The sequence below is a fragment of the Anomaloglossus baeobatrachus genome, chromosome 5 (genome assembly GCF_048569485.1).
Source record: "Anomaloglossus baeobatrachus isolate aAnoBae1 chromosome 5, aAnoBae1.hap1, whole genome shotgun sequence".
Taxonomy (NCBI): domain Eukaryota; kingdom Metazoa; phylum Chordata; class Amphibia; order Anura; family Aromobatidae; genus Anomaloglossus; species Anomaloglossus baeobatrachus.
Window position 1 is genome coordinate 510,788,295 of NC_134357.1, and position 13,865 is coordinate 510,802,159.

At 42.2% G+C, this 13,865-nt stretch overlaps 1 protein-coding gene across 1 annotated transcript in view; it reads left to right on the top strand.

The window, feature by feature from the left end:
* Positions 1 to 13,391, top strand: part of LOC142311977 (uncharacterized) — a 34,924-nt gene extending 21,533 nt beyond the window's left edge. The window contains exon 7 of the mRNA XM_075350846.1: positions 10,463 to 13,391. Coding sequence (XP_075206961.1) covers positions 10,463 to 12,117 — 1,655 coding nt within the window. The 3' untranslated portion in view covers positions 12,118 to 13,391. The remainder of the gene's footprint in view (positions 1 to 10,462) is intronic.
* Positions 13,392 to 13,865: the final 474 nt, after the last annotated feature.

Consider the following 13,865-nt stretch of genomic DNA (forward strand, 5'->3'; position numbering starts at 1 on the left):
GGTGTCAGGAAACCTGACTTTAAGAGCCCTGAGGTGGCCCTGTAACATATGTTTGGAAGGGCCCCCCTCTATAAATTTTGGAGGGCCCTCTTCTGTATATTTGAGCGTGCCCTCACTTATTCATATCGCAGGGCCCTCACTCGCTCATTGAACTCATTTAAGGGCAGAGACTACAGAGAAGAAGAGCAAGCGACATGGAGTACAACAAGGGAGCAGTAACTGCAGCCTGCGAGCCTCCGGTTTGGTTGAACTCTACCAACAGAAAAAATAAAGCTGCACTAGTCAACTGGATGACAAGCTCAAACATATCACTTGTGCAAGTGAATGGACAAAAGATATATGGTGCCCCCCCTCCAGGATGTGTTGGAGAAGTTTCTCCAAATGGCTCAGAGATATTTATTGGCAATATTCCCCAGATTATAAAGGAATAGAAGACTTGTTGATACTCCAGTACTTGGTCCAATGCAGAATGTGCATTGGATTTCTAAAAATTACTCCTGGTGGCTATGTCATAGATGCAGGAAGACACCATGACAAGAGCTTCTCATGACAAACATTATCTACGTAGGACTAGTGTAGTAGTTGTGGTCCACAATTCAAGTTTTGTGGTTGTGGTTTTGTGGTTTTGTGGTCATCAGTTGTTCATCAACAGTCATTGTAAATTGCTGACGAATATGTATCCCCTATCTCAGTCACAATGTGGGACAACCCTTGACAAGGGTCTCCAATGACAAATATTAGTTTGGTAGAACTACTGTCCTGGTTTGTCCAGTGCACAATGTGCATTGTTTGCAAAATTAGCCCTATGGCCTGAGTCATATTTGACGTAGTGAGTCACCATCAAAAGGGCCTCCAATGACAAATAGTAGTTAGGCGGAGAAGGAGTATTGTCTTGGTTTGTCCATCACAGCACAATGTGCATAGTGTTTAATGTTTACAAAAATTAGCCCTATGGGCTGAGTCATGGTTGACCCAGGAAGGAAAAGGCATTATATGGGAAGGGGTGGATGTTAACGGCAGTAGTCAAAATCAATATTTTTGGGGAATTAAGTTTGGTTTGCTCTCATCTGGAGGGATTACAAACTGTGGAGAAATCCAGTCCTTGTTGCGCGCTTATCAGTGATGATTGCCCCAGCAGAATTAAAAACACGCTCTGACATCACACCAACAGCAGGGCAGGCCAGCACCTCCAAGGCGTATAAGGAGAAGTCGGGCCAAGTGTTCAGCTTGGATACCTAATAATTAAAGTGAACTGAAGAGTCATAAAGGATGCAGGTATGGTCACTTAAGTACCCCTTGACCATGTTGTGCAACTTCTCTCTCCTTGGCATTGTTACAGGCACAAATAGCCCTTACTGGTGTGCTGGTTTATTGAAAACGGCCCAGTTTGCGCACATTTTTCCCCCACCTCTGTTGGACCTGGTGTTCGTGTCTCTCCTCACTAATCCTTGGTGTTGAAAACAGTTGATAACTCTGCCACCAGTGTTGTCTGAGGGTGATGTTTTCAGCAACTGATCTACAATGACCCTCTTGACGGATTCAATTGTGCAACCCTTTGGTGACTCCAAAAGGAGAGAAGGAAGTTTCTCCTTGTACCGTGGGGTCTAGAAAGGTGGCAACCAGTATAGGTTGTTGGATAAAATGTGTATCACGCGAGGGTCTTGTGATAGACACACATGAACTGTGCCATGTTGGCCAAGCTGCAAACAGGCAAAGGTTCTGGTTCTCCACCAGGAGGAACAATACCCATCTTCTCCTTACACTGACTCGCCTCCTCCTCCTCCTCCTCCTCCTCTTCTCCAGCCTAGCCATGCTGGACAGACATGAAGCTGGAGTTGAGAGTCCCCTGTGGAGCATTGGGAATCCCCTCGGTAGCACAGAAAAACAAGTCCTCTCCCTCCTTATCCTCATCCAGTGTTGTCTCAGAATATTGGCTGGGTAGTATCACTCATTGGGAAATCTGGCTCCATAGCCACATGCTGGACACTCAAAGCTTCCTCTTTGAGATTTTGCAGTCACTGTTTCAACAGACACTGCAGCGAGATTGTTAAGCTGATAATAGCCTAATCACCGCTCACGAGCTTGGTGCTGTAATGAAAGTTCTCAAGAACCTCACAAATGTCAGGGATCCATACCCACTCGACAGTTATGTCTGATGGCTGACTGTTTCTGACGGGCATGTTGAAACTGGTATTCAACACACTATGAAGAAAAAAAGACATGGATCGCACATCCCAAAAACTGATATTCAGCTACTGCCCTCTGTTGCTCACTAATCCTCACCAACATATGATATGTAGAGTACCACCGCGTGGGCAGGTGGCACATGAGTCGGTGACTTGGCAAATTGAGGCGCTTTTGTGGAGCTGAAAGACCAGCAGAAGTGGTGGAGCAATAGTTGAAATGGGCACTAATACGGTGCACCTTCTCATGTAGGTACGCCAAGTCAGGGTATGTTTTGAGAAATTTCTGAATAACTAGATTCAGCACGTGAGCCATGGCACGTATACCAACTTGCCTACCTTTAAAGCTGACACCAGGTTACGTCCATTATCACAGTCGACCAGACCGGGTTGGAGCTGCTTTGGGGAGACCCACTGATCAGTCTGTTCTTTTATACCTTGCCACAGCTCTGCTGCAGTGTGTGGTTTCTGACCTAAACAGATCAGCTTCAGCAGAATGTGTTGAAGCTTTGCCGATGCGCTGCTATACAGCTCAGAGCTTGGCAGTGATGGGGAGGGTAATTTAGCAGAGGATAAGGAGGAGGAGGGGAGATAGGAAGTGGCATATGATGAGGCGGAAACGCTGATAGAAGTTGGGCCCGCTATTCTTGGCGTGGGTAGGATGTGTGATGTTGCAGATTGCGACTTTGTCCCAGCCTCCACCAGATTCACCTAGTGTGCCGTGAAAAATATGTATCATCCCTGTCCACAACAACTTGCCCACATGTCTGTTAGGTGGATCTTCCAGGTTACGGAGTTGGTTAGACAACGTTTGAGATCGTTTAACACGTGCTTGTGTAATGCGGGGACGGTACGCCAGGCAAAATAGTGGCAGCTGGGAACACTGTATCGTGGGACAGCCATAGCCAAGAGATGATGCAAACACCTTGTTCCCACAAGCCTAAACGGCAACATCTCCACAGCTAGCAATTTGGCAATGTGCGAATTTAGTTTTTGTGCCTGTGGGTGCATGGTTGGGTATTTATGCTTCCTTTCCAAGCTCTCAGGCACAGACAACTGGATGCTTCGCTGGGACAAGGAAGTGGATGTGGTTGATGTTTGCTGTGTCTGTGCAATCGCAGCTTATGGGCAGGATGTATGAGCACCTTCTTCCTGGACAGCAGTTTGTGAAGGATGTAGCACAGGCGACAATGTTTTTCTCTGAAGAAGAAAAAAACTTCCAGACAGCGGCTGAACGCCCCCTTGCCCTGACTTGGGCCACAGTGGGGGTGCTCTTCGGAACAGTTGACTCAGTTCTCACTTTGGGCAAACCATTACCCCTTGGTGCCTGTGTTGGAGCTACATATCCATCTTTCTCTGTGTTGCTGTGCTGGGTATGCATGTCAACGGTCCAGGTCAAATCAGTGGACTCATTATCGACCACCTCGTCTTCCTTCTCATCCTCCTTTCCAGTTTAGATTGTAGGCTGACCTGATGGCAACTGTGTATCATCATCATCAACAGCCTCCACCTCTGGAGAGAGTATATCATGTTTCTCAAAGTAGCTTTCTTCTGACTGTAGGTCCTCAAATACTTGCGCATCAACGCACGCCACCTCCTCACATCCCTCTTCAATGCTGCACGGTGAGAGGCCAGAGCCAACCAAAGGATATGTACAAAACAGATTCTCAGAGTGGCCAAGCTTGGGGTCATATGTCTCCTACTGATAATGGGGGGGAGGAAGGAGAACCAGGTTAAGGATTGGATGGGCCAGCCTTCTCTGTATCCACAGTAGACTGCGTGTTCGTGGAAGATTTGTTGCTGTTTGAGCTATGCGAAGATGCCTTGTTTGCCATCCAAGACAGAATCTGCTCTTGCTCTTCTGGCTTCCACACACGTTTAAGTTCCAGACAGGAAAATTTGTCAAGGAACATAGTGGATGCATCAAGCTTCTTCTGACCTGACACAGACTCAGTGCCTTGTCGTCCACCACTGATAACACCATACCTGCATCTACATCCTTGTGTTTTAAATGGCTTTTTTGTCATTTTGGGTTTTAGTGACATATTTGCAGATGTTGATGGCCCAAACCAAGCAAACTTTGACTCCAAAAATATTCTGGAAAAAGTACCAGTAAGTACTTGTACCAGGCAGCCCAAAATGCCAGTAGTACTGCCTTGTATTTGGCAGGCCACTAGCACCGTATTAATGTGGCTGATGTGGATGTCACAAGACAAGATGTGTGACCCCCCAAAATAATGGGGAAATGGGACTGGTACGTTTAGTGTGTCAGACAGCACAAAATGTTTATAGTACTGCTTTGTATTTGGCAAGCCCACTAGCAACGTATTAATGTGGCTGATGTGGACGGCACAAGCCAGGTTGTGACTCCCTACAATGGACGCATTGTAAACTGCTATGGAATATGTATTCCACTATGTGAGTCTTAATGAGGCAGGGACTGTTCTAATGTATAGGTAAGATCAGTCCCTCCCAAACGTATGTTACTGGGCCACCTCTGGGTGCTCACCAAACTCAGGTTTCCTGACACCTGCAGGCCCTCTGAAAACTTGAATTTAGGGCCTCAGAATGTGTATTACACTATCGGAGTCTCAATGAGGGAGGGACCACCCAAATGTATAAGTAATAGCAGTCCCTCCAAAACGTATTTTACAGGACCACATGAGGCCCCTCAGGTCAAAGATCAACATATCAACGGGCACGTTCTAACTGGCCTTGTAAAGTACTGGGGAATAGCTACTAGAAATGATGTATGACAGAGGGACCTACAAAATGTATAAGTCAGGCTCCTCCCAATTGTAAAAGTAAAAAAAATCCAAAACACTACATGTGAACAAATGTCAAAATGATTATTTTTTTCTCTCCAGGTTATTTAGCATTTTATACAAGTGATTATACTGGAAAAACGATTTCTTAACCCTTTTGGCTTGTAAAATGCAATTTAGATTAGGTTTGGTAGGTGTTCTTGTGCATCTGTAAAAGTAGCGTAATACTGTGACATTCTTATTCCCTGAAACCATATGTGAGTCAGAAATGCATGCAGGCATATTTTCCAGGCTCTCCCCATTCAGTTCATCACTTTCCCATCCATGTTAGACTTTTCCTCAGGCCCCCATACCTTTTTGTTGGGTCCAGCAGAAAATTACTTGCATTTCCCAATGATTTTGCATTGTATTCTCTATTGGGAATATGTGAGTGTTACAAATTACTCGTTACGAGTAAAGTGATTACGAATATTTCGTTACTCACTCATCTCTAGTTATCTTGTTGTACACAATAGGTTTGATAAGGTTGGATGTAGACGGCCATGTCAAAAATCGTGACAGTTAAGTTTGCAAAATGCGGACCTGTTTGGCTTCGTGTGCAACTCTAGATTTCAGCTGTTAGGGTGCAGGAGCCACCTTCTATTGTATGAAATATCTTGATATAATAATTGGACTAGAATAAAGCAGAGATTAGCGAATTTAAGATAATTTATTTGTCACGGTTTGAACAATTTGCTGTTCGATTTACACGAATCGCCAATTTCACTTTGCAGATAATTGCAAGGGTGCGACCAAGTTTGTTTATAGAACAATAATAATAATAATTTGACTTCCTTAGCACCAACATATTCCGTAGCACTGTATAAACAAGATAAAATGAAAAATCACCCGATCTTTAATGGGTTGAGGATAACCATTTGCCATTATTTCTCACAGATAGTGGTGGCTGCTCTGTGTTCATACTTGCAGGATTACATGGGCCACTGTTTCTCTTGGTAATGAGTTTGGAAGTTTATTGTACCATAGACACATAGAGCAGCAACTATGGTCATGGACAGTACACATCATTTATAGCCACTGGTTGAATGTTTTGAATGCCAGTGATGCACCACTGCAACAAGTGGTGAAGCCCTCCATGGTTGGGCGCCATCTGGTCTCACCTCCAAGCTTGCAGGTATCCACCACCTTATACAACAAAGAAGACAGAGGAAGAGCGAAAGCAAATGAGCTTGTGCTTTGCTACTTCATAAGAAATAAAAACATAACATGTGACCAGCATTGGGTAATTGTCCTCAGAGGAAAACTTTCAGCGTGGAAAAGTTGAAAAAAAACCCGCTATGATAGTTTTTCATGAGCAGGAAAGTTAAATTCAAAACACTTAGTCATATTTTTACCATTCCGCCTCTCACTGTGTCCTGGACTCAGTGAGTGACAGCTCGTCCGCCCTATAGAATCTGAGGCCTATTAAGCTGTTAGGATTGTGAGTGACAGTCCAGTTGTCCAATCAGGCTTGAGGCAGGTTAGGTTTATTCCAGATGTCTCCTTTTCTGGGTTATTACCTGACTATTTAGCTAGCTGACAGTGGTCGGACTATTGCCAGTTGTAGCCTTTGCTTGATGTTGTGTGTGCCTTATTGCTAGTTCTCTGTTATTCTGATCTTTTGCTGTCTCGAACTTGGACCCTGCCTTTGACTATCCATTTGCCTAGCTCCCTTGTCTTGATCCACTGTCCTCCTGGAATTCTGACCTTGGATTGGGACCTGATTTACGCTTTTGTCTCTTCCATCTGTTTATGGCGAGAGCCCTCTTGATATCTGATACTGTCCTCTTGTCCCTCCTGCCTCATGGCTTGCCCTTGAGTTGTGACTTAGCATCACACATACAAATTTGTCTATACACTTACAGTGATGGTTGAAAGTTTGAATATTTTTAAAGTGCAAGGCATATAATAGTCTGCTAGGTCACAAAGGAACCCAAGGCAGATTCTAAGGAACTTAAGGTCTTTCTCACATTAGCTAACACATTAGCTAACAACAATATTCATATGTGCACCATATGTTGAACATAGAAAACAATGCAAGGAGAAGGCCAGTGTTCTTCAAAAGAACATTGCTGGCCGTCTGCATTTTACTACTGAACACCTAACAAGCCAAAAGTCTATTGAAACAATGTTTTTGGGGACAGATGGGACAAAAGTGAACCTCTTTTTATTTAAATGAGATGCATTATGTGTGGAGAAAAAACACAGTAAATAAAATCTCAATCTCCTCAACGTGCATCATACAGGAAGACAATAATCTAAAGCACATAACTTGTTCTACACAATAATGGTTAGAGAAAAATAAAGTTAAGGTTCTGGAATGATCAAGTCAAAGATCTGACCTTGATACTCTAAAAATGTGGAAGGACTTGAAACGAGTCGTTCATGGGCTAACAACAAACTAATATAACAGAGTTGGAACTGGTTTGTATGTAGGAATGAGCTAAAATTCCGAATCCAAGCCAATGTGCCAGACTAATCAACGATTACTGTAACTGTTTCATTGCTGTTATTGCTGCACAAGGGAGTCACACCAGACGCTGAAAGTTCTCATTGATGAATTTTTTACCCTCACCTATGACAGCACCACATGAGAGAGAGATCAACCCAGCAAGGACAGGAAACCATTCTAAAATAAAAAAGGGCGATACCTCTCCCCCTCTTCAGTTGGTTTCCTGTCCCTGATGGGAGACCTAATTCTGTGTGCAGTACAGAAAGAAGTTATGGGCCAGAAGAGGCCTGAACTTACCAATCCCCGTCCGGTGACCGCAAGAACAGGGTGGGTCCTGTGGCGCCGTTCTTCGGGGTTGGAAGCGCCATCCACCAACCCTCTTGGGACCTGGTGTCCGTGCGGGTGCGGGCGGCACAAACTGTATAATGAAGGTCTCGGGATTGCCACACCACCCTCCCCCCTGCAGCTCCTCAGCGTTCTCTCTGCGGCCTGCTGGTTCTGCAGGCCTTCTGGGAGCGAGGCGCGCTCTGTGACGCACGCCCGGAGCATGCTGGGAAATATGTGTGATCTCGTGTCAGGAACGTGTCGGAAGGCAGGGCTGCAGACATGGCGGAGTCCTTGCGATCTCATTGACGGCATGGGCAGCGGTGCCCCAGAGTGGGGATTGGCCAGTGAGTCGCCAGCCATCATCTGGGCCCTGCTAGATTCGTGGACAAGGGGAAGGAGCCATTTGGGACCGGAGGAGGCAGGGCTATTGCCTTTAATAAGAACAGACATTTTTTTAAAGGTTCATAAACTTTCAAGCACCTCTAAGGCTAGGTAATGTGCAAAAAAATAGGGACAGGAAACCATGGCATTCAGAGAACACTGCTGCAAAAACGTTTTCAGATGTGCTTCCTTATTCGTATTTAAGAGCCATGTTTCTATTTGCTTTTATGACATATAAAAGAATATAAAGGATTTGTTCTCTTGTCTTGTATCCACTGCTTAGTTACATTAAACAATAAAGCAAAATCTTACATTTTCTCCAAAGTAATGGCTAATGTGTATATGACCAATATGCTCCTGCAATGTGTTTTGCTTTGTACTCGCACCTGCCAGAGAGTGTATGTAGAGAGCTGGAATTACCTAATAACTCTAATTACAGACCCCTTTTCTGAGTTTTCTCAGATACCGTATATACTGGCGTATAAGACGACTTTTTACCCCCTTAAAATAATGGCTACAGTGGGGGGTCGTCTTATACGCCGGATATACGGGGGGGGGGGGTGTGTATGTACACTGCAGCGTCCAGGGGAGGTGGGGGCAGCAGCTCTGGAGCACAGGGGAACGCTGCGGGCTGCATCCTTTGATCTCCTGCACCCGCTCATATAATATGCACAGCCGCTGTCCATCTCCAATGGTGCTGAAATCGCACGCAGTGAGGGGCTGGGGCAGCGGTGCATATTATATGAGCCTGCGTCCCAGTGTGATCGCACATGTCCCCCATGTGTTAGATTTGGCCCCCAGGCTGCTGCTCATTCTAAAATAAAAAAGCTTTACTTACCCCTGCAGCGTTTCTCCCCGTGTCCCTGCTTCCACTGTGATCAGGCAGGCAGAGAGCTCAGGCTGCTGTGCCGATCACATGACCGCACTGAGAACCAGGAAGTGGAAGAACAGAAGCACGGAGCCAGACAGGAGGGAGCTCAGCGCTGGAGGAGATAAGGAAAGAGGGTTTTATTTTACTTTGGGCAGCAGCCTAGGGGCCATATCTGACACAGGGGGACTTGTGCGATCTATAGGGGCCATGGGCAGCACTATGGGGGCGATATCTGACACAGGGGGACTTGTGCGATCTATATAGGGGCCATGGGCAGCACTATGGGGGAGATATCTAACACAGGGGGACTTGTGCCCATTATGGGCCCCGGTGAGCTGCTTCTAACCCCCCAGATGTATGCCCTGCCAATCCCCCCCCGCCGATGCCGCGGGTGCTGTACCCGCCGAGCCGCGGGTGCAGGCCCCACAGAGCAGCAGAGTTGTGTGTATTTGTCTGTATGTAGCAGAGTTGTATGTGTTTGTCTGTATGTAGCAGAGTTGTATGTGTTTGTCTGTATGTAGCAGAGTTGTATGTGTTTGTCTGTATGTAGCAGAGTTGTGTGTGTTTGTCTGCATGTAGCAGAGTTGTATGTGTTTGTCTGTATGTAGCAGAGTTGTGTGTGTTTGTCTGTATGTAGCAGAGTTGTGTGTGTTTGTCTGCATGTAGCAGAGTTGTATGTGTTTGTCTGTATGTAGCAGAGTTGTATGTGTTTGTCTGTATGTAGCAGAGTTGTGTGTGTTTGTCTGTATGTAGCAGAGTTGTGTGTGTTTGTCTGTTTGTAGCAGAGTTGTGTGTGTTTGTCTGTTTGTAGCAGAGTTGTGTGTGTTTGTCTGTATGTAGCAGAGTTGTGTGTGTTTGTCTGTTTGTAGCAGAGTTGTGTGTGTCTGTTTGTAGCAGAGTGTAGTACCATTGTTTCAGTCCAGATGTGGCTTTATACAGCAGGGAGGAGCATTCCTTGCTGTACTAAGTGAACATTGGAGCAATTGATCTGTCAATGGCCCTTTAAAAACATATTGTACGGCTCTCGCGGAATTAAAATTAACATGTTGCAATCAAAGCAGACTTTTTTTCATTTGGGAGCGGGGTAGTCTTATACAGTGAGTATATCCCAAATTCTATATTTTTAGGGCAGAAGTTGGGGGTCGTCTTATACGCCCAGTCGTCTTATACGCCGGCATATACGGTAACTTAAAATTATTGCTGATGGACACAGTGAAATTTGAAACTTCAGAGACAGATGCTACAATAGAGTAGTAAGAATTTGAAAAAGCTCAATCTATCAATCCCTCTATTGTGGTCTACAGTCTTAGTCTGTTAAATTGAATTGCATTACAGTTTGTATGAAAATGTTATGATATATATAATCTAAATATTCATATAAAATATTAATAGAATTCCAATGCAGTGTTATTAAAAATAATAAAACCAATTTTATTATTTCCAGATGACTGTACCAGGAGCTCAGAAGGACATCTGATATTCTCAAATTTTGCAAAATATACATGTGAAGAACATGTCATTATACCAGATACACCTCAAGCCAAGATCCTTTCTTCTGCTTTCTCAAAGACAAATATGCAAAATGAAAGTCACAGAAAGGATGTTGAACATAAAATAGCTTCCATAGGGGAGAAATCATTTTTATGTTCAGAATGTGGGAAATGTTTTTATAAGAAATCCAAACTTGTTGTACATGAGAGAAGTCACACAGGGGAGAAGCCATTCTCTTGTTCAGAATGTGGGAAATGTTTTTATACAAAAGCACATCTTATTAGACATCAGAATATTCACACTGGGGAGAAGCCATTTTTTTGTTCAGAATGTGGGAATTGTTTTCCTACTAAATCACAGCTTGTTCAGCATCAAAGAATTCACACAGGCGAGAAGCCATTTTTTTGTTCAGAATGTGGTAAATGTTTTTCTACTAAATCACATCTTGCTAAGCATCATAGAATTCATACAGGGGTAAAGCCATTTTCTTGTTCAGAATGTGGGATATGGTTTTCTAAGAAATCTGAACTTGTTTCACATCAGAGAATGCACACTGGGGAGAAGCCATTTTTGTGTTTAGAATGTGGGAAATATTGTTCTACAAAATCAATTCTTGTTGAACATCAGAAAATTCACACAGGGGAGAAGCCATTTTTTTGTTCAGAATGTGGAAAATGTTTTTCTAGGAAAGCAAATCTTATTAGCCATCAGAGAATTCACACTGGGGAGAAGCCATTTTCTTGCTCAGAATGTGGGATATGTTTTTCTACAAAATCAAATCTTATTAGACATCAGAGAATTCACACAGGGGAAAAGCAATTTTTGTGTTCCGAATGTGGGAAAGGTTTTTCTGCAAAAAATGAACTTGTTAAACATCAGACAATTCACACTGGGCAGAAACCATTTTCTTGCTCAGAATGTGGGAAATGTTTTTCTACGAAAGCTAATATTACTGTACATCAGAGAAGTCACACAGGGGAGAAGCCATTTACATGTTCAGAATGTGGGAAATGTTTTTCTACTAAATCATATCTTGTTAATCATCAGAGAATTCACACTGGAGATAAGCTGTTACCATGTTTAGACTGTGGGAAATGTTTTTCTAGGAAATATGAATTTATTAGACATCAGAGAATTCACACAGGGATGAAGCCATTTTCGTGTTCAGAATGTGGGAAATGTTTTTCTACGAAAGCGAATATTGTTATACATCAAAGAAGTCACACAGGGGAGAAGCCATTTCCATGTTCAGAATGTGGGAAATGTTTTTCTTTAAAATCAAATCTTGTTAATCATCAGAAAATTCACACAGGGGAGAAGCCATTTTCATGTTCAGAATGTGGGAAATGTTTTTCTTTGAAATCAAATCTTGTTAATCATCAGAGAATTCACATAGTAGCAAAGCCATTTTCAAGTTCAGAGTGTGAGAAAGGTTTTTCTACAAAAACTGAAATTGGTATACATCAGAGAATTCACACAGAGGAGAAGCCTTTTTTGTGTTCAAAATGTGGGAAATGTTTTACACAAAAATCGCATCTTACTTCACATCAGATGAGTCATGAAGGGGAAACCAGGTGTTTTCATGCTGTGAATGTGGAAATTGTTTAAATAAAGAAAGAAAAAGAGTATTGACATTGCATCAGAGAAGTCACACAGGGCAGACACTCTATTCCTATTCTGTATTTGGTAAATGTTTTACAATGAAATACCATCTTGTTAAACATCAAAGAACTCATAAAGGGTAGAAACCATTTTCATGTTTCAAGTATGGAAAATGTTATACAGAGAAATACAGTCTTGCTAATATTTTATTTCACACAGAGCAGAAACCATTTTCATGTTCAGAATGTGGTAAATGTTTTACAGAGAAATCATATCGTTACACATCAGAGAACTCACACAGGGTGAAGCCATGTTCATGTTTAAATTGTGAGAAATGTTTTAGTGGGAAAACAATTCTTATTATTCATTAAATAACGTTCACAGGAAAGTAGACATTTTCTTATGCTTGTTTTATTTACAACGTAAAGAAAAATGCAAATGATAATAAAACCATGAGTCTACAAAAGAAAGGGAAAACAATTTAAGGAAATAAATGAGTAATAGAACATGTACAAAATACAATTACCAATGACCATTTGGTAGTGTTCAAATTGTCTCTTCAGGAAGGAGACAAACTCTAGTGCCACCTATTGGAAGTAGCTATCCTAAAAGTCAAAAGTGTCTCTTTAACCTTTAACAAGACTTTTCATATGACCTAGGATTTATGCCAGATCAGAACCTCAATTTGCTGATATGGTATTTTGTGCCTCTCCCACATTCCACAGATTGGAGCTGGTGCTTGAAAACTTGTTCATTATCAGATTTTAGTGCTCAATTTGCACAACCTTATGGCTTCCTCTTCTTGGTATTGTAATATCAATGTTGAGTAGTGTATATAACTTACCTGTGAAACAAGCGAGAAGATATCACCTAATATCAAACCATGAGGAATAATAATAACTAATTGAAGGATACCATCATGTAGAAAAAAAAATCTACACAATAATCTGATATATAAATATTAAAGGAAATGAAAAATCCAAAACATGAACCTTTATTTAGTATGGGATATAGTTGATTATACGGCTATTACAACCACATACAGTAAATAAATACACTGGTCATGAATTGGACATGAACAGCAGATCAGAGGAGTAAGGGATTAGGAAAGTAGTACCAATTAGAAATAGAAGTATGGATTTGGCCAGGTCCTCAATATGTGACTTTTGGATGGGAGCCCTGAGAATGTATTTATCGCTCAACATTTCTACCTTCTCTTTTCATTAGCTGGACCTTTGTATGAAGTATTAAATACATTTCAGTAAGTGTGTTTCAAATAATTTTTCTCTGTGTCATTTCTCATTATTACATATAACTTAATCTGTGATTTGATTTCTTTGCCTGTGTGGATTGGATGGGTTGTTACTAACATCTGGTGACAAATTCAGATTAACAGCTCCTTTAAAAATATGTTTACTTAGAGCATTGGTGAGGTGATATAACCACATGATAGTGAGGATATCCATACATCTAAATTCGTTTATCTGCTTTATCCTGTCATCTTCACATAGTAAAAAACGTACACTGAATTTTCACTTTATTAGAGTATTGTATAGGACCTCCTTTTGTCATTCAGTATGTCAGCAATTCATTGTGTTAGAGATGTTTCTCCATTACTAAATCTATCAGACATTACTAATCCAGTAAGTAAAAAGAGCAAAAAACACACAAAATTTTATAAAAAAAAACAAACTCCCCTACTCTTGCACTGGTTCACGAATTTATTAAAATTAATTAAAACAAAAAAAAAACAA